The sequence below is a fragment of the Rhamphochromis longiceps genome, linkage group LG16, assembly GCF_057381845.1.
Source record: "Rhamphochromis longiceps isolate RC_006_pf linkage group LG16, R_longiceps_female_GT1.1, whole genome shotgun sequence".
NCBI lineage: Eukaryota > Metazoa > Chordata > Actinopteri > Cichliformes > Cichlidae > Rhamphochromis > Rhamphochromis longiceps.
Window position 1 is genome coordinate 11824618 of NC_140572.1, and position 20081 is coordinate 11844698.

The 20081-nt window shown below is 39.9% G+C and overlaps 1 protein-coding gene across 1 annotated transcript in view; it reads right to left on the minus strand.

The window, feature by feature from the left end:
- Positions 1–405: 405 nt before the first annotated feature.
- Positions 406–20081, minus strand: part of LOC146650704 (dual specificity calcium/calmodulin-dependent 3',5'-cyclic nucleotide phosphodiesterase 1A-like) — a 43309-nt gene continuing 23633 nt past the window's right edge. Inside the window, exons 3-16 of the mRNA XM_085385032.1 lie at positions 19883–19996; positions 19610–19792; positions 13612–13678; positions 12124–12240; positions 11884–12024; positions 11463–11563; positions 10847–10972; positions 10082–10183; positions 7760–7880; positions 6879–6960; positions 6155–6275; positions 4955–5139; positions 3573–3737; positions 406–3496 (exon numbers count right to left, since the gene is read on the minus strand). Of these exons, the coding sequence (XP_085241158.1) occupies positions 3444–3496; positions 3573–3737; positions 4955–5139; positions 6155–6275; positions 6879–6960; positions 7760–7880; positions 10082–10183; positions 10847–10972; positions 11463–11563; positions 11884–12024; positions 12124–12240; positions 13612–13678; positions 19610–19792; positions 19883–19996 (1678 nt within the window). The 3' untranslated portion in view covers positions 406–3443. The remainder of the gene's footprint in view (positions 3497–3572; positions 3738–4954; positions 5140–6154; positions 6276–6878; positions 6961–7759; positions 7881–10081; positions 10184–10846; positions 10973–11462; positions 11564–11883; positions 12025–12123; positions 12241–13611; positions 13679–19609; positions 19793–19882; positions 19997–20081) is intronic.

Below are 20081 nucleotides of genomic sequence, written 5' to 3' on the forward strand. Positions count from 1 at the left end.
CTTTCTATTTACTCGGGTTATCTTTGTCTAATGTTAAAATTTGGTTTTAACATTTAAGTTTGACAAAAGACTAAGAAATGAGACTGGTGAAAAATTTCACAGCACATTAGAAAATAAGGGAAAGTATAATAGGTTGATTTAGTGGATCTTTAGTTTAAAATCTTTTTTTACTTTAGTATTATGTTTTGTTTTTGTCTTTGAAGTCACTTAATATGCATGCACTGGACAGAAATGGCATTCCTGTAGAATGTCCATATAGTGAAAGCAGATACCAGAAGTTCAGATACAGGTCTGTTGACCACCAAATGTAAACAACAAGACTGAATAAAATCAAAGACAGAGCCAGATTTGTGAATGTTTAATACAATAATACAGAAAACAGCTGTACAGTATACAGTGCACACTCTTACACTTTCTCTCACACAAACTCACACTCAAAATCTCATCCACACACAGAGTCAAAGAGCACACAATAACTATAGCACACATTGCATTAACAAACACAGTGCTCACAGAATCTAAAGAGCTTTGACTTTCGGCCATTTTGGCTCCGGCCTTTGACTCATTGTCCATTGCTATAGAAACTGGTGTTTCTCTTGTCACCATGTTGATTCTATGGCACTTTTCTTTATTCACAGCCAGGTGGAGCAACAGGGGCCCAGCACAGGAACAACAAGAGCTGCCTGAACTCTGGGCTCCTGTCGATTTAAAGGTAAATCTTATTTATTTACTCATGATCACACTTCCTTGGACTCAGTGTTCATTATCATTTTCCATCATCTCCACAATCTCTACAATGATGGAGAGTACAGTGTAATGCTATCCTATGGGTATATTGGCCCAGAATACGATAAGATGGCCCATGTTTTGTTTTTAAAAAAAAGGTCACATGTAAACATGTAAAGAAATTCACACCGATTTACTGCTGCTGCTCTGCTCTCTGTGCGTTCAAACTGCCACTGTGTTATGTTTGGATTTTTACTGCTATTAGCCATGGAAAAGGTAAAGCCAGCTGAATGGCAGTCATAGCTTTTTAGCTCCCGTATGTAACATTTTTCAAGTGAAACAGACTCTTCGGTCAGGGCTCAGATACAGATTTGGGATCAACCGTTTATTACAATCAGTTGTAACACAGAACTGACTCTGATTTGATCCTACAGATGAGCTCTGATGTCTTTTTTGGAGATTGCAAAGTACTTGGTTAGGCTTAGCAGCCAGAAAATCCCTCATTAAATCTTTGTTAATCTTTAGTTACCAAGCCTCTTGCCTTGGAGCTAATCCTTTCTATTAGCTTTCTTATGTACAGCTCCCCCCTTCACCTTCTACCTAACCAGTAAACATTTAAAAAGATACTAATTAAATAAGCAAATTCAATATCAGCCTCATGTCAAAAGTGGAAAAGAAATAATAAATTACATGCCGTTTCCATGTAGTGTATTAATGGCATATTGTTTAATGTTAAACTAGAATTTGTTGAAATGTATACTGTCAAATGTGAAAGCAAGAACATGTGATATTTTAGATTATTCGAGTGTTGAGCAGCAGCTCATGACAGCTGTCAAACCATATTCTGTGATCTGTGAGATCTGTGAACTGCAGCAGAGCAGCAACTAGGTCACCTGCAGGTAATGTTCACTACATTGTGCACGCAAACATTAGTTATGCATATAATACAAAGTTTAATTTAATTTGTATTACTTTGAGGAGGCATGTTAGACAGCAGCAGAAAAAGTCAGGGCGGGGTTAATGAATATTATATCATAATATTCATCACGTTGTAATTGAGATTTGATAAGAAAATGAATTGAGTGATTCGGTTTCAATAAAATGCTCTTGAATCAAATACATCACTGATGGTGTAAACAAGCTGTGAATAACATCCACACTCTGTCCTTCTACACAAGGGCTATATGGTTTTTTGCTTAGCTACATTTAACACTAAGCTAATTAAGCTTGTGGTACGATTTCTATAACCAAACTGAGCTTGACAAAACATAAATAACTGACATTTGAGATTACATTTTTATACTGTGCATTTAAAAAGCATCGTGACTGACAACACTTCCTGTCTCTGTCGCATGTTAGTATTTAGGACAAATATTACAGTGTAACCAGGACTGCAAATATTCACTATATCCAGGTCTGTAGATGCCTCCTTTTATGTTACGTTAAAAGACTGCATACAGGAGACCTCCATTTGGTATATATTGCTAACTTGTTAGCACTGTAAATTGACCAATGCAAGTAGGTCCATGGATTTTTCCTTTGCAAATAAACTGAAAAATTTCATAACTTGTACATCACTTTCTACAATGTAACATTTGTAATGTCTTCTGTACAAAGTGCTGGGATATTTTACACACCTGGTAGTCTACAGCTTCTCTAATAGCCATCAGCTATGCTATCAGAATGCTAATATGCTGTCAGTGATAGTGGTAATATACATAAGTTTTGTTTGTGTAATGCTTAAGGTTTATGGCATTTATGGTTTATCTTAGTTTCGCTCTCTAACATTTGCTAATTAGCACTAAGCACAACTTGCAGAGGGGTACTGGGCATCAACCACCTGGCACACATTTTGGAAAGTTTCTCGGCCGATGCTAGTGCAAGACCAAAAGTTAGAGGTTCCAGTTTGCTGAATAACTGCTAACATTTTTGCCCCAAAAGCGTTCGTAATGGCCAGGTATGGTTTAGCCCCAAAAAATAGCCTAAGTCGTGCATGCCAGAAGAAATAATTCTGTATGGTATTAATAATCTCAGCATAGTCAATTATGCCAATATGCAATTGGCCCCATTTAGCTTGCTACTTAGGCGGTACGATAAACAACTGCTGCAACATCATCCAACATGTTTTTGTTTGACATCATGGGTAGAAGTGTGAGATAAAAAGGAGTAGGAACAAAGAACAGAGCAGCAATCACTTTTCACGCTCATATTATAAGTTTAAAACATCACACCTGTTGTTGTGATCAGCTGCATTAACAAAACCTCGACAACTGCTTCTTAACAGCTCAGTTAATTATTATTCCTAACAGACATTCAGTCTCCCAACTCCCTGAATAGGGTTTTTAAGCCGCTCCACACTCTTTGGTTTTGACCTGCCTGCCTCTGTTTTTATTTAAATGATGACATCTATTTCACAGACAGCATTCCTCTGAATCTCTAATAAAATCACAACACATTTTCACCACTGTTAATGGGCCATGAAGCTGCTAAGAAGCTGTTATCTAATGAATCTTTTCACTCTGAATGTGATATTTTCATGGTCAGTTGTAAAAAAAAATCCCCAAAAAAACAAAGGTCTAGTGGCCCTTTTCAGTCACTGAAGGACCACTTAGTCAGCTGCTGTGTTTAAACAGAGAGTGTGAACTCTGCACGGCAACGCCCTGTTGCCAGGGTCGTCTGCCACAGTCAAATACAGTGGTACGTTTGGCAGAGGGCAGTCAGGCGTTTTCAGGCACTTCATCTTCCTCTTTCTCCTCCTCTGGGGCCTCCCCTGTAAAGGTTACCACAGCTAAAGGTGAGTTTGAGGGTTAAATGTCAGGAAGTTATGTTTGTTGTCAAGTTCATACCATTCAACATTTGGTCTGGTGACTTGTCATGAGATTCACCAGGAGGTGAGCAGTCAGAGTTCTGTGGCTGATCGGCAGCGGGTCCATCAGGAGTACGATGGCTGGTTGAGGCATGTGATTGGAGGTCCACACTTTCTTTTTCTTCTTGCGCCTTGCTGGCTAGCTCTGTTCACAATAGGCAAACACAGGAAAATACACAAATTTTCAACTGAAAAAAAAATTGTTCCATCAAATCTGGGGATCTTCTTCAAGCCTGGGCCCTTGATGGTTTGAGACTCTTAGCTGTTTCTAGGACTAGTGTTGGAGAAGTTTACACTCAGTTCAGTGTTTTTTGCATCTGATATTTGGTGGATATTTACATTAATGGCAAAGCTTGTGTGTAGATACATCACCACAACAACCTGACTGGCAAATGTTTCCAATATCAGAATCTATCTCAGAAGATGAGACACTTTCCCACTATATTACATTCCCAGTATATTAGATATGATATGTGGTGCTAAGCCAAAAATCACACCTAACTCAAATGTTGACTACCCAAAGGTAAACAGGTGGCACTTGCACAAAACTTTAGAAAAAGGTGGACAAATCTCAGTTCAACAATTTAACCTCTCACTGTATTGTGATCATGTCAACAAGGAAAAAATGACTTCGCAGTGGAAAAATATCGATTTTGTTGGGATATTTATCGGCAGCACCGTTATTAAATTTTATTAAATTTTTTTGTCTTACAAATTACAGCAGTCCACAGCTGAGTGTGTGAAACGAGCACAACAAGGCTAAAAGCACAAAGATGGTAGCTTATATTAAAATAAGGGTACAATTTTCTCAAGAGCATGTTTTATAAAAATGCAGACAAACATTTTCTCCAAAGAGTGTGAGATTATTATATTATCTGCCACGTTAGACCCCTAATTAAAGATTGTGAAATCATTATGTAGTTTTAGTTTGCATTATTCTCCTGACTTAGAAGAAGGTGATAACTATTACAGTTATTAAACTGATTTGTATTACATTAGACTGCTGATTTATTGTGAATGAATGATATTGTTTTATGATGCATTATACTGCTGAGGTATAAGAATTGTATGGAATAAAAGATTGTTGATTGAGCATTTATACACCGAGTATTGTCTTTCCTTCAGCCCAAAGATCAAAAGAATTGGGAGAATTGAACAATTGACATTTGTTACACTGAAAAACATCTCGTTTTTTGAGAAATCACTTATAGATTGTTGGAAGCTTTGTCTTATAATGTCCAAAAGCGCAAAACAAAATAATAACACTCCAAATAAAACAATTTTTTTCTAAATTTGGTTGTAGAAACTTTACCTCGAATGATTCTGAGTTTCTTGAATATTTGTTTGTGACTGTATGTGTACCGTGCACAGATAGTTCTTTCCATCTGTCCTTGTTGCTGGTAATGACACCAGAGAGGTGCAGCTTCAGTGCCAGCAGATCAATGGCTGTCAGGGAAAAGTCCATCTGTCCATCATCACTGTTCCCATGGCGAACACTACTGTGTCTCTGCACTGACTCCACGGTAACTGAACCGCTTCCTGTTAGACTGAAACAGAGAGAGAGGTGTAAAGCGATGAGAGGGACTGCCTTTTCCACCTTGGATGTATTAATGTATTAAGGAAAATTCCATATTGCATTGATTGAATAAAACCTGGTGAATGAGCAATACTTTTTTTCTACATGGCCAAAAACTTTATATTTCTATGAGAAAAACAATGTTACTTGATTTTGTGCAGTGATGACCTGCCCTCACACACCGATCAACATATGCTGTAGTCGAGGCATTTCCTGTGGACATTTAGCTGATTTAAGGTTGGGACTGTTACTGGTTCTTGTACCAACAAGTTATATTTTACCCTCTTTGCCCACTATGTGGTCTTGAAGAACACCAATTACTATTTGTGTCATGTATCTGTACATCGTGCTATGTACAGGTGTGCATCCATGTCCTGCATGCAACTCTCTCCATAGTTTCCTGTCAGTTCTCTGTACTAATAAAGATTGTATAATAAAGACAAAACAAAAAAAACCCCAAATAAATCTTTTTTTTTTTTAAGAAAAGAATAAGTAGTTGTACAATTGAGTGATTAGACTGGGTTTCACAGTTTCTGGTCTAAGACCAGCCTATTTTCAATGATTTTTCATCCAAAATCATCAAGTATGAATAAAAATGACTTTATGCAGTGTTGTAAAAACAATTACAAGTTTGTACAACCAGCTTCTGCAGCAGTAACTTACAGTAATAATTATCTGTATGACTTTATCAGTTTATCACATTGCTGTTAATGTATTTGAGTCCACTATACTTTATAACATTGCTTTAGTTGACTGAGGTTTGTGGGCATCTGTTTATGCACAGTGCCACCACAGATTTCAATCGGGCTGAGGTCTGGACTTCCAAAGACTTGTTCTGATGTGGATTAAGAGTTTCAGCTGTTATCAAGTCTGTTGCTTTTCTTTTGTTGTGGTTATTCACTGAGGAATCGTTCATGTTAAAAACCTTGTGTCTAATACACATGTTGAATAAGTCACTGAACTTACAGCAGTAATAGCAGCAGTACCTGGATCTCCTGTTTCCAGTCTCTCTGGCCTTCCTGTCCTCCTCTATTAGAGGACCAATCACTTTCTCTGTCGTGTCAATCAGTACACTGAAGGTTGGCTCCACAATGAAGTCTATGAAACCTGAATCCCAAGAGAAATGTTAGGATAATAGAAGAAGAGAGAGCAAAATATATAACAAGCGCATCTGTTACGTGTCTGCAGGCTGCATGTTGTCTTTCCCTCTCCTTTTGTTTGCCACTCCCTTAGGTACGCAGACTGCAGGCTGATGTCTTTTTGTTAGAAACACTAGGTAAGTAGGTTGATGCCACCCATGTAATTTTGAGCTTGTTTTGAGTTGAGGTTTAGGGTCTTTCCCCCCTGTTTTTGTTTTTCTAGGATAATAGCTCAGCTAAGTTTTGGTTTTGCCTTTTTGGTGGGTTTTTTTGGCACAACCTAACTGTCCCTTTCTCCCCCACATTTGTTGTTTGAATTTGGGTTACTTATTTTGTGAGAGCGCTGCCATTAAACTTTTTTTATAACACCTGTACCAGGTTTCCAGAGTCGTTGTGTCATCCTCTCCTGCCCTCGAGGAGACGTAACAGCATCATTACTAATAATAACTTAATACTGGTTCTTTTTCTTATAATAAATCACTACCAGATAGTAAACATGAGAATAAAGTTTCAACAGCTGTTTGCAAATCCAGCACAAGTTTATGAAGTCCTTTCTCATTGTGACTCTTACCTATCTGAGACTGGGCAATCATCGTAGCTTTACGGTCACAGAGAGGAGAAAAGGGGAGCCCAAGTTCAACCTCTTTATCTCCCTGGAAACAATGTAGAAAGTGGGACAATATAACACTGTGTCTTCAAGTACTCAAGTTAACTTTATGGGATTTGCATTCAGTTTCTGCTTGAGCCTTAAACAATAAAACACAATGGAGACATCCTCCTCATGGAAATAAGCTAAAATATCTTCATCATTACAACATGGGCAATAGAGTCTTTCAGTGTTTCAGAGTGCTTCAGTGATAACACAAAAATGTATTCTTACCGATACAAGTTGACTGGAATTCGTTGGGTGGACTCAAAAAAGTTAAGTGTTGTATAACAAAACAAACAGCTCTGCAGCACCCAGGTCATCACCTGTAACTGTTACAGAGCTCATACAGTTTCTAGTAATAATGTCAATTATGTCGGCTATGACAACTGAAAAAGATTTTATTAATTCTAAATGGCTAATTAGGCTAACGTTGCCTTTATTTGTTAATGCAGCAACAATTAGCTAATTTTTCTTTACTGGTTGATTTATTTTTAACATGGCACCAAATTAATTTTGCAGTAGGCATTACAAAGAGAAGGGTATCAGAATTCTGTGTTATTATATGGAGAAATCCTGTTTTAAAGAACCTTCTAAATTGTTGCTAAGCCATGATGGGAAATGGCAGTCAAGGGTTTACTAAAACACTTTTACAAAGTATACAACCAGTGACAGTGCCTGTGTTACACTGATTTTTAGTGTTTTATTGATTTACAGAGGATGATTCCTTGGCTTGATTTGATAGTTGATTTTAAAGTCCACGAGCATCCTCACAAATGAGAACCCTCACTGACAGATGTTTGTACCTGTCTAAAAAATTCCTCCATCAGACTGTGGGTCCAGCGGTAGTGCAGTGGCCATGCTTTGGCTGGATGGCTGATGTCTGCAGCATGAAGCATCAGAGACAAAACCTTCACTTTGTCTATACTGGAAAGGAAAAGGAAACAAAATCATTTCATTAATATCCATCAATCAAAAAGAAACTATATTACCTTGACTAAAAACTGAGCATCTACATTTTTGGACCTGTAGAAGATCAGCAAAAATGTCTTTTGAGAATGACTTGTGAAGGAAAGAAACTGCTCTGCTACAGCTTCCCATATGTTATGTGAACAGTGCTGTGCCTTTTTGTATTTTGATCATATTGTGCAGACTGTACAGTTCTGCCCGCTGCTGCAGCAACAAAAGCAGAACCAGCGTGTTGACAGGCTGATGACAGCGTCTTCCCCCAAAATCCATCCAAGCGTGAGCTGAGAATCACGACAGCTGCCAGCACCCCCTCCATACACACTCAGACACGCTTACACACAGAGACACACAGATACACATGGACACACCTCCGCAGGTCCAGCAGGACTGACAAACATAGAGGAGATACTGGACTCTGGTACTATTCCTGTGATAGCTCCTACAGGAACGCACAGGGCAATCTGGTCCAGCAGCCTGCAGGAGCTTATGTTGGGCCTTTTCACCACACTCCCACAGATGATCTGGTCGTCTCTGTCAGATAGACTAGCCTTGCACAGTCTGCCGGAAAATCTTTTATGAAACTGCAGAGGAATCTAATTTTACATGTTTGAGTGGGAAAAGTCATTTTTGTGTGAAGAATGAAAAGTATTTGTAGTTCAGAGTATCAGCGGGTTTAGAAATGGTAAATATTAGATTTTTAAGATGAAATTGAAGAAGTCTATTTACGTAAGAAAGACAGAAAGACATGTTTTCACTTAGAGAATTTTATTTACCTAAAAGGTTCTTAGAAGTCTTACAAAGTTCAGGGTTAAATTAGCCACAGGCTCAATATAAAACAATGTGGTGACCTGAGACAATGGAAAGCGAACGACAACTTCAAGAGACAACGGCCGAAACAACCATCAGTGTACAAGAAGTGGGCCTACTGGAGAAAAACCTTTTCTACACCTCTATAGTGAGCCACTAAAGTGACTACCAGTGAGAGTGAAAAATATTGTTGACTGACATACATCAGCCGGAGCATCTGCAGGCGACCAGCTGTCAGCTTCAAAGCAATGTGCAACAAGCCTTACTTAATCTTTCTAATCTCCAGCTCAGGGCATAAATCTGGTCACAAAAGGAAATCTGAGAAAAAGATGAGTTCTCTTATTCACTTTATCAGTCTACAGTCTCAGCTTGATAGTTTAGCAACATATTGAATACAACATGATGTTCATTTTGTAAATTATCAACTTCATCAGAGGGGAAAGGGGGATGAAGGAGAGTATGCCTTACTTCCCAGTGTGACTTCCCAGTGATTGACTGGTAATAGCTACTACACCATGTGTGCCCAGTATGTCTTGGTTACTATGCTCAGCTGGAGGTTTTAAGACAGGACCTCACTAACAAATGGGTGACATGATGGTGGCACCTGTTTGCTAACACAGGAACTAATTTCATGCCATCGACACAGCACCATCTTAAACATAATTAGCTGCTACATCTGTTGCAGTGTTAGCTTTCACAGCTGTAAGCCGACCGTTATCGTGCGCTTTCCTCCACCAAACCTAAGCCAACAAATAAGTGATATTTTTCACGGCACGATTTTATAACTAAAGGCTTTCAGGTTTATCGTTTCTTCCAATGACAGACTGCAGACATTCTAAAGTGATATGAGCCAACATTATCTGGAGTCACCAATATGTTGTACAAACTAACCAAAAACATTATCTATAATATCTTATCTGCTAGCAGGACCCTCTCCTGAATCAATTTTATTGGCAATCAAGGCCTCAATTTTGCATGTGGTAGAAATTAAGGATCTGCAAATATCCTGTTTAATAATACAATAAATTGACTTTTTCCAGTTTGCCAGTTACACAACATTTGTGGCCACAGCAGGACATGACGTTATTTTCATGTGGTGGAAATAAACTGATAGAATGAATCCGTTTCTTTTTACTTTTCCATCTGAACTGGAAAAGTTTGGTCACAATGATACATTTATGCAAAATAATATATTTATTTATTAAATAAAGCTGTGGAAAATATGAAAAGTACACAAAGGCATGGATACATTATGTTTTGTTAACAAAACATAATGTATCATTGGCTATCACTGATCTAATGATAGCCAGTTACAAAGGTCAAAGGTCACTAATAATGGCTAGAGTTCTGACCTGTGTGTCTGTGTTAGGGCATTCCTCATGGTCTTGATCTGCTGGAAATGACAGGACATGTCTGTTGACATCACCATCTCTATCACCAGAGACCTCAGCTCCCTATGAAAAATAAATAAACAAACACATCCAGTAATCACCCATCAGTTCTCATCAAAGAGCCCACACCTCTGAAAGTTTGTCAACTTGACATTGTCGAGACGCTGTGGGAACTCAACTTCTTTTGGGTTCAAAAAACAAGTCAAGTAAATAATTAAAGTTTAGGATTAGGCATTGATTTTTGGTTAGGGTTGGGTAAACGGCTAGGGAAAGCATTATGTCAATGAGATGTCCCCACAAGGATATGAGTACACACAGTGTGTGCGTGTGTGTGCGTGTGTGTGTGTTCACATATATCATGCCAGGTTGGGGCACTAACCAGACTTCACACTAACACATGAGGACTGTGTCATCATGTGATGAAAACTCTGTTTCTGAAAACAATACTAGCTGTATAGAAAACACTTTAACCAAGGAAACATACTTAAAATATTTTCAGTCACCTGATTTTTACAGAATCTGCTGGGAATTCTGTAAATGTCATCAGAACAGTAAGTATTTTAAAATAGCCCTTTCTTTGTCTCTTAGAGAAGGAGTTCTGTACATCAACACAAAGGACACAAGGTGGAGTTTTGTATGTAGTTGTGATGTCAAAGCTCAGGGTAAGGGCATTTAGGTGCATTGAGATGGAAGCACAAACATCAAGAATTGGCAGTAAGGGCAAACCTCCAGTCATCTTTGTTCAAGTTGACCAGGATATTCATGTCTTCTTCAGCCATCAGCCTGTAGGCAGCGCTGACATGATAGTTCTCCAGCACTGACCTGTCATTGTACAGAATGGCCACTTCCGACCTGACAGACAGACACAACATCCAATCAGATATCTTCTGCAGTTTGTATACAGAAGCCGCAACATCAGCAGGTTTCCTGTTGTTCCCCTACTTAAGATTCACCACACTTGCTGAAATTTTTGAAAAAAAAGAAGGGTGGGGGGACTCCAGATGAATCCCACTGTGTTATTCCTAGCGCCTCCTTAAACCTGTCACCATGCTTTTGAATCAAGCATCTGGAACTCTGTTGGATGAATTCACAACTCACCCAGTGAACTGGCAGATTCCCATTGTTTTATTATGTAAGATAAAGATGTTTTTCATGAGTCTTTAAACACAGGCCTAATTCATATGTTATGTACTACGTGACAAACTTTATATTGTTAACTTTATATTGTGTTTAGTGTTAAATGTCAAATATCAATTACCTTAAGTTAATTATCTTGAGAAAAACTGTCCCTGTCAAATCAGATCCCCTGATAACCTACATGAAGTGTTACCATCTACATTACCTGGTGTGGATGTGGAAGTTGTTGGTGGTTCCTGTGTGTTCAAAGTCATGAATTGCTGCGGCAAAAACCATTGCAAGAATTTCCAACTCGCTCAGCCAGTGCTGCACACACACACACACATCATTAGTTAGCTTCTATAGACAACTGTCTTTGCAAGCCATGTGCAGGCAAGCACAGTTGCACAACAAGATTGTGACAAAATGATATCCACATAGGTGTTTTTGAAAATCTACTTCTGTCTTTGTGTGGGCTAATTTAAGGTTTGGACATCAGCAACGTTTTGGAAAATGAGGACATGCTGCGTGGTCCTAGGAAAGACTGTTTGAGGATTCAGCTTTTAAGAATCTGGTTTATTTTAACAGCAGTGTAAAGGGATGCCAGAGGTTCCCCACAAAAAGATGTGCACGTGTGTGTGTGTTACCATCAGTCCAGTGTGTAGCATCAGAAAGTGGGCAGTCTGAGTGACATCAGCGGCATGAATAAGGTTGTGGTAGGGGTTCCTGTGTTTGCTGTAACCGTTCTCAAGCGCTTCAACAAACTGCACCAGAGCCTGCACAGGAATCTGAACACAAAACTGTAAGTTAGCACAAAGACTAAATGTACTTTCCCCAGTATTAAGTTCGCCCACCACCAGATTTGAACAAAATTAAACTGCGAGTACCCTGAACCTGTTGATGAGGTCATAGCGGGTCAGAAGGTCGTAGACTAGGAACTTGAGGGCGTGCTCTCCTGTGGCCTCGTGGAAGGCAAAGACATCAAAGGACCACTGATCCACCTCCTGAGAAATGCATCAACAAATACCATCTCACATGTAAGGTATGATTACAGCAGGGGGGTGTGACATAAAGCTGGTGAGACCTTAGTGAAATGAAGATTTCTGCCAGTAGAGGGCACTGTCCTGATAATGTTTGCTCAAACAGGAAGGATCTAAAACTCAGATTAATTATCACATTTACTTACACAATTACATTTAAAGCCTCTCATTGGGTCGTGCTTTGCATCATGCAAGAAGCGTGGACTAGAATAATTCAATTTTTTTCTAAGTTTGTAGACAAAAGGAAGTGCAGAGGAGGAAACATATCATTAATGTACTAAATCTACATTGTCCTTCACCACAGTGTCTTGCCTTTCTCCGCTTCCTTCATTTATTGTTTATCTCCTCTTTTCCTTCTCTGCTTCATTTTTTTGTCTATATTTCATTTTCATGCCTTCCTTCCTAATAACCTCTTACTATCCAAAGCACTTCTGTTTCCTGCTTTCAGTCACTGTTTTTGGTTTTTCCACCCTTCTTTTCTTTATCTTACTTTCTTTTTTCCCTGGTAAGCTATCCAGGCTGTACCTCGCCTTTTGTCCTTTGACAGCTAGGACATAGACTCCAACACCCTCCCCCAATCCTGACTTGGACAAGGGTTTAAAAAGGCTGGTTGGCTGGCTGGTTGGCTAGCTGGCGGGATGGATGGATGTTTTATTAGCTCCTTTTATTTCCGCCTTCCCTTTACAGCTTTACCTTTTTCTTGTGCTTACCCTCATACTCTTCCCAAATCCCACTTTTTCTTCTCTTCCAAATGTCCTCTCTTATCTCCTTTCATTGCTATATCTTTACTTCATTCCTTTCCTCCCAACCAGGTCCTCACTTCCTTCTCTGTCTCCTTTATCATTACCCCTCTCAGTCTCTCTCTAGCGTCTCCTTTCCTTTTTGCAATTCGTATTTCTTTCCTACTTCCTGTTCTTCCTCTTGTTTTCCTCTCACTTTCTTCCCCTTTTTGTCTATTTCTTATTTCCCATTCCCAAGTCCTCCCTGACTCATTCACTCATTCATTCCTCTTTTCTTTTCACATTGCCTCCTTTCCATTTCAACTACCTTACTTTTTTACCCTCCTTGTCATTCTCACGTTCCTCTTTTCATCATCCTGGATTGCTTTTCCCTGCGTTTCCTACCTTCTTACACACTTTCTTACCTCTTCCAGTCTTTTTGTCATTCTTTATTTTGTTTCATTTTTTGTTTTTCTCTCCCTTCATTTCCTTTTAAGGCTCTGAACTCGGAACTCTTACTGAAAAGGTTTTGTTTTTTTTCAATTGCTAATCAAACGCAGGTTTAATACAATAAAATGTCACCTGCTGCCAGTGGGAACGCAGCAGTAATTTTTACCTTCAGAGCTGTCAAAGCTGTGGGAGGATAGGTCAGACCAGCCATGTTGGACGTCCGTCTGTACATCCTGTTGTCACACACACAGATAAAAATATCACGCACTAATTTCACACATTGATACAGGCAGTGGCATGCATATAAACACTCCCCGCACAGACCCCCTCCAGCCACCCTCCTCCACAGTTTGTGACCAGGATGGATTGTTTGTTGTCATGGTAACCGTATTCTAAACACACACACAGACACACAATGAGCGCTGCTTCGGTGCAGCAGATATTTTTTGATTTCATGCGTCATTAAGCTGCAGCAGATGAACTGATACCGTTCTATCACTGCGAGTCATTTACAATATAATAATAGTGGACTTCACAGTTTCCCTATATGATCTCCATCCCCAGCTCTCTTGCAGGCTAACATTGTTACACTTCATGTTGGACCCTTTAATCACATCTGCGGTGGAGTCAGCCGGATGTTCTGCCGTTTATTTTGAAGAAAATCTATGACTGTTCTCTGTTCTGTCTGCAGGTGTTCCAGATTTCTGCTGCAGATAAAAATAACTGAAATGACTAAACATCTGAAAGTGTTCTTTTGAAACAATCATTTGACAGAATTCTGCGATGCCTCACTGCTTTTCTGCACATGTATAACAAGTTTTAAGATAAATTAACATATAGAGCACTAGGCTCAGAGGTTAAGAGAAACCTCTGCATGTCAGTGAAGTGGCAGGGAATACATTTATGACGTTACTGTAAAGATAAGATACAGTTACATTAAAAAGTATACTTTTCATGTTGTTTATGGCTCTTCAACATCATATAAAAACAATTCACATATCCAAGAAAACTCTTTTGCAGGTGCTGGACTATGGAAGAAAAATGTCAATAGCAATAAAAGGCTAAAGTCTGCACAGCACTGTTTTCTCAGCAGTCCTTTATCAATAAAGGTCTGTCATGGTAAGCTTGGGTTCCTGTTTTTAGTTCATTTAAGGGCTGAAAAATGAAGTAAATTCAACGTGTCATAAACTGCAGATCTTCTAAATAACCAAAAGTGAGTCAATCCTCATAGGCTCACATGTTTAGCTGTAATTGCAAGCACTCTGAAACCCTGCACTGTAACCTATGGCATAACTTGGCATGCACCTCCCTAGAAATGTAACTAAATATTGTGATTGGCCTGTTCAAATTCCTAATGCGCATTTCCTGCTACTTTTTCACAGAAGTTTGTTAATTTATCAGTGACAGAATAAAAATCATTGACTAAATATTGTCATGATCTGAGTGATGTCTGGTGTTTTTCTGTTTGGGTCCTGTGTTCTCCTGTGTCCACCTATGTGCCCTGATTGCTCACCTCCTTCTCTCATCTTCAATCTAACATCTATGGAAAGAGATGTTAGGGATTATGTAGCCAACTGTTCCATCTCTGCACGCAGTCAGAGTAACTCCCAGCAACCCTCAGGTTTACTCAAACCGCTAGTTACACCTCACAGGCCCAAGTTACTTTGGACTTCATTACCAGGCTACCCATCTCCTCTCCATAATAGGCCGGTTCTCAAAGTTCGCTCATTTTGTTGCTCTTCAGAAATTACCCACTGCTACCAAAACCACCCAACTGCTCATTGATCATGTTTCAGGCTCCATGGCATTCCGCTGAAGATCGTTTTGGACAGGGGTCCTCAGTTCACCTCCCAGGTCTGGAAGATCTTCACTGCAGTGGGAGCCAACATCAGCCTCAGTTCCAGGTTTCACCTGCGGACCGACGGCCTGACCAAGAGGCTCAATCAAGAGTTGGAATTGGCTCCGTTTTGTTATGACACAAAACTCAGCCATCTGGTCCTCAGAGTTCCCATGAGTAGAGTACAGAACAACTCACTCACCTTATCTGCTACTGTCTCTCACCTTTCAACGTATCCTTAGGTTACCACCTGCCTGTCTGTAGAAGCAGATCTGTTCTTTCCATCTAGCACCACCTGCAGATAGCGCATTTAGGCCCAGAGGCCGTACTCCGAACAGTCGATCAGCACTGCCACTATGCAGATTGCCTCCAAACACCCACTCTCAGATATGAACTAGGACAAAAGGTTTGATTAGCCACTAAAGATATTCATCTTAAGGCCATCTCTCTTGCAAGCTCGCTCCCTGTTTTATTGGATGATATGAGATCGAGATTGTCATCAGCCTTTCAGTGGTTAAACTCAAGCTTCAAGCATCCATGCACATCCATCCCACATTCCACATCTCCCAGGTCATGCCCGTCAACTACAGTCCATTGTGGCTCTTGTTCTCCTGCCAAGTCTCTGATTAAACTTACCCGCAGTGCAATCTCCTAGGGGTAGGCAACTCCAGGCCTCGAGGGCCGGTGTCCTGCAGGTTTTAGATGTGTCCTTGATGCAACACAGCTGATTTAAATGGCTAAATGACCTCCTCAACATGTCTTGAAGTTCTCCTGGTAATGAACTAATCATTTGATTAAGTTAACCCGGGTGATATCTAAAACCTGCAGGACACCGGCACTCGAGGCCTGAAGTTGCCTACCCCTGCCCTAGACGCTGGCTCATGGTAAAATCCACCAAGTCCTCTTGCAAACTCTTTCCCCAGAAATGCAACTACTCACTGTTCTCAATTGCCTGACCTCCTGCTCACATCATAAACTTGTCTTGTAAAGTATGTGCACACCAATGTGCTGCGCTTTTGTGAAAAATTCATTCTACAGACTTGGAACTACAAGCACACTTGTTGCCAAATAATGATCTGAATGGTCAGATCTGTCAATGCTGGCTGTGTGGCAGGCAGGAGTAGGACCTAAACGCAGGACTCAAACACAAAGGGATAACTAGAAGAGGCAGCTTTTATGTGTTGTATCAAAATACTCAGATACTAAATTCACAAAAACAAAACCTAACGCTGGAAAATGAAAACACGAAACTGGAAGAAAACTCGAGGAAGTGATGGACACGAGGAGCCCAGGAGAACACACAGCAACATGGACAACACAACAACAAGTAGAGGAAGACAGGGGACTTAAATGCACAAAGACTAATGAGGGGCTAGGAAACAGGAGGAAACACGGCTGGTAGTAATCAGGCACAATGAGACAGGGAGAAGGGAAACTGAACTCACTGAACACAGGACGAGAGACTGTCAAAATAAAACAGGAAAGACACTGAGACACAGACTAAGAGACAAGGGCTTGACACTGGGACCAGGGGAGAAACAGAAGCAGAGAACAAGACAGAATGAGGACACAGAGAGGATGAGAGACATGACGGACTGGGGAGAACACAGACAAGACCAAGATGACCACAGCATGAAAGGGAGGAGACTAAATGAACACAAATCTAAGAACTAGAAATAGAAATGACAAAACTAGGAAGATATGTAATATTTGAATGTAATATGTCCAAATGTTACACACTGAAAGTGTTAAATTTTGAGGAAGAAAACAAAGAAAGAAAGATTCTGGGTTCATCCAAGTCTCACAAGAAGGCAGCAAGAGGGAGAATTTAATGGTTTGATCCAGGATTTGAAGCTGTATCACCACCGCATTCACACATATTTCAGGATGTGAGTGGGGAAGTTTTAACTCTTGTTGGCAGAGTTGGAAACAACTTCTGAGGAGGCAGAGAAATCATTTCAGAGAGCCAACTGGCCAGAGTAGTGTCTAGCTGTGTGTCTGGGGTTAGTATTATTTTACTATTACCATATAATTGTACCTGTGCCTACTTTGAGCGACGAGCACACTTGTTACCACATACAGTGGTCTGATTGGGTCAGATCTGTTATTTTGGAGCTGAGAAATAGCAAGAATCAAGCTTGGTTTGAAAAAATAAATGCTAAAATACTCTATATTCAGTGAAATGATACGGTGAGTGTGAAAGGTTGCAGTAAGTACAGGTGAGTACAAAAAATATTTTCATGCACAAAATATTTGTGCAAAAGTACAAAAGTCTTTAGAGTCAAACAGCAGGATAAATTGTCATTTGACTGTTTTATCTTCCTTTACCACCTTACTGTTTTTCTTCTCAGATTGCTCTTTCCCTGCCTTTGTTACCTGTGTACTTTTCTACAGCCTTTTTTCAATTTTTCTTTTGTTTTTGTTTTTTTCTCAATTTCTGTTTAAGGTTCTGAGCTGTGAAAAAAATGAGCTCTGACTGAAAAGGTTTTTATTTGTTTTAACTTCTGATCAAATGTCGGTTTAATACAATAAAATGTCACCTCCTGCCAGCGAGACAGCCGCAATCGTTTCTACCTTCAGGGTCAGAATATTCCAGAAAACTCTCTCCAAGTGCTGGACTACAAAAGAAAAATGTCAATAGCAAGAGAAAGGCAAAGTGTGCACAGTTCTGTGCTCCTACAATTATTAATAATTACCTGTCATGGTAAGCTGTTTTTAGTTCATTTAGCTCTATGGATAGTTTCCGCCTGCACAATATTATGGTCCCCATTAGAGTCACACAGCAGGATAAAATGGGGTATGCTTTACTGTGTGATTGACGAGTTGCTGCAGTATGACGGTGAGTGTAGAATTCCTCAGTTTCTAAGTCAGACCCAACTTTTATGAAATGTAATCATATGAATCCCTCAACATTGAATCTGGTCCACATGTACCTGCAAGAGCATTCACAAGGTCCAGCTGTGGAACTGGATTTGAGTCACAGTCAGTGCTGGAACTCATCCCCTGGTGTTCAGGACCTATAAACCAAACTAGGAAAGCCACTTCACTTTGGAGCTGGCTTTGTGTGCAAAAAGATGATCAGGTTCTAGCGAGGGGCGAGTGCAATTAGAAGATCAGTATTGTCTACAGTGTGGTTGTATGTTGAAGTCTTAACCCTCTCGAGGCAGGCATTGCTGATTTGCAACAATTAAAAACTAACAACCTGATTACCCCACATACATATTTTATGAGGTTTTTTTTACTCAAAAGTACCACTGCAGGACTGCAGAAAAAGTTTAATTTGAGCCTGAGAGGGTTAAGAGTAAAGTAAGGTCATTTTAAAAAACAAGCAAACACACAAAAACACCCAAAGTGGAGAGTATAGTTATCGGAAGTTCATTTGCGGAGTGTGGCATACTGTTCATCGTAATTATTTTTCTGGAAATCAGGGAGAAGGTAAGGGTGGACTGATGGGTCAACCAAACGTGAAAGCCTGAGTCCCTTGCACTTCACGTTGCTAATGGTGAGTTTTAATGGCAGCATTGACATTCCAGACTCTTTTCACATTGCTAGTCTCTTCCTGAGTAAGTATAAAACTTATAGTTATTTACAATTCAACATTCATTTTTGACTCTGAATTGACTCACTCCTCCCCTGTGACCCTAAATTGGATAAGTGGATGAAAACCGATGAATGAATGGGTGGATTGTGGGTTGTTATGCTTACATAAAACTCGAATATCAGTTGAGAAGTTGCAGCAAATTATTAATATTGTAAAGGTTTGTGAATTGTCCTGCAGGACTCAGTTCATGTTCATAATATGTTTTTTGTTTGTTTGTTTTTTGTAACAGTCTTATTATATAAGGAGATAATGGGCGATGTCAAAGTTACTTCATTATTTTCTAGGTCAGAGCACCTGGGAGGACATAAAGGAAGAAAGTGAGTCAGTATATAAATTCGTTCCAAGCTCTTCAGCCATTTTAATCCTTGAATAGGTCTGTTAACAGCTAATAGAGTGTGAAGCAGAGGTACTTAAAGTTTTCTGCAGTTTTATACACACTGAACAATGATTTAAAATGAGATTTACAAAGCTTAACTAATGCCTGCTATGTTTAATGGCCATTAGCAGCAGTTAGAGTGAGAATCTCATTGCTGGTGCAGTTGCGAAGACACTTTCTCTATTCATGAGCATTTATTTTGAATTCACAAAACCTGAATGCAGGCTTTTGGAGAAATTATGGGACTGAAACAATTTGTGAATTTCTTTTCTTCACACTCCGTGCAGTATTTCTAGCATGCTTATTAGTGAATACAAGCTTTCTGTTTAGCTGATCAGAGCAACATTTACCTCTCTACAAATATCCCAGCCTGCACTGCATGAACAATGCTCCTGAATCTTGGCTTCTCTTCAGGGCGACGCTTGGCCACACCCATCTTCCTGCTGAAGGTGCACGCCAGCCAGTCACGCACCTCGCTTGGCACCGACTCTGCCTGCAAGTCACTGAGCTCATCTTCAGTGTCCAGCAGGCGCCTGCAGAGAGAAACAGTCACATTTTTGGCAACTGCTGATAAAGCTTTATTTTCTATACAGCCATTCATTCAACAGCCTGCTCAGGCTCACCTGGTCTCATCAGTGTAAACAGCATCCAGCATGGCAGCTGCAAGCTCCAAGTGCCTCCGGAGTTCCTGCAGGTCCACCATACCACGGTCCATCTGCTCCAAGACCGCCTTCAGCCTGACAGCACAAACAAATATACAGTGCATTATACTAATTGAGCAAACAGTAGAAGAACAAGTAAATGATGCAAAGTTATTCAGAA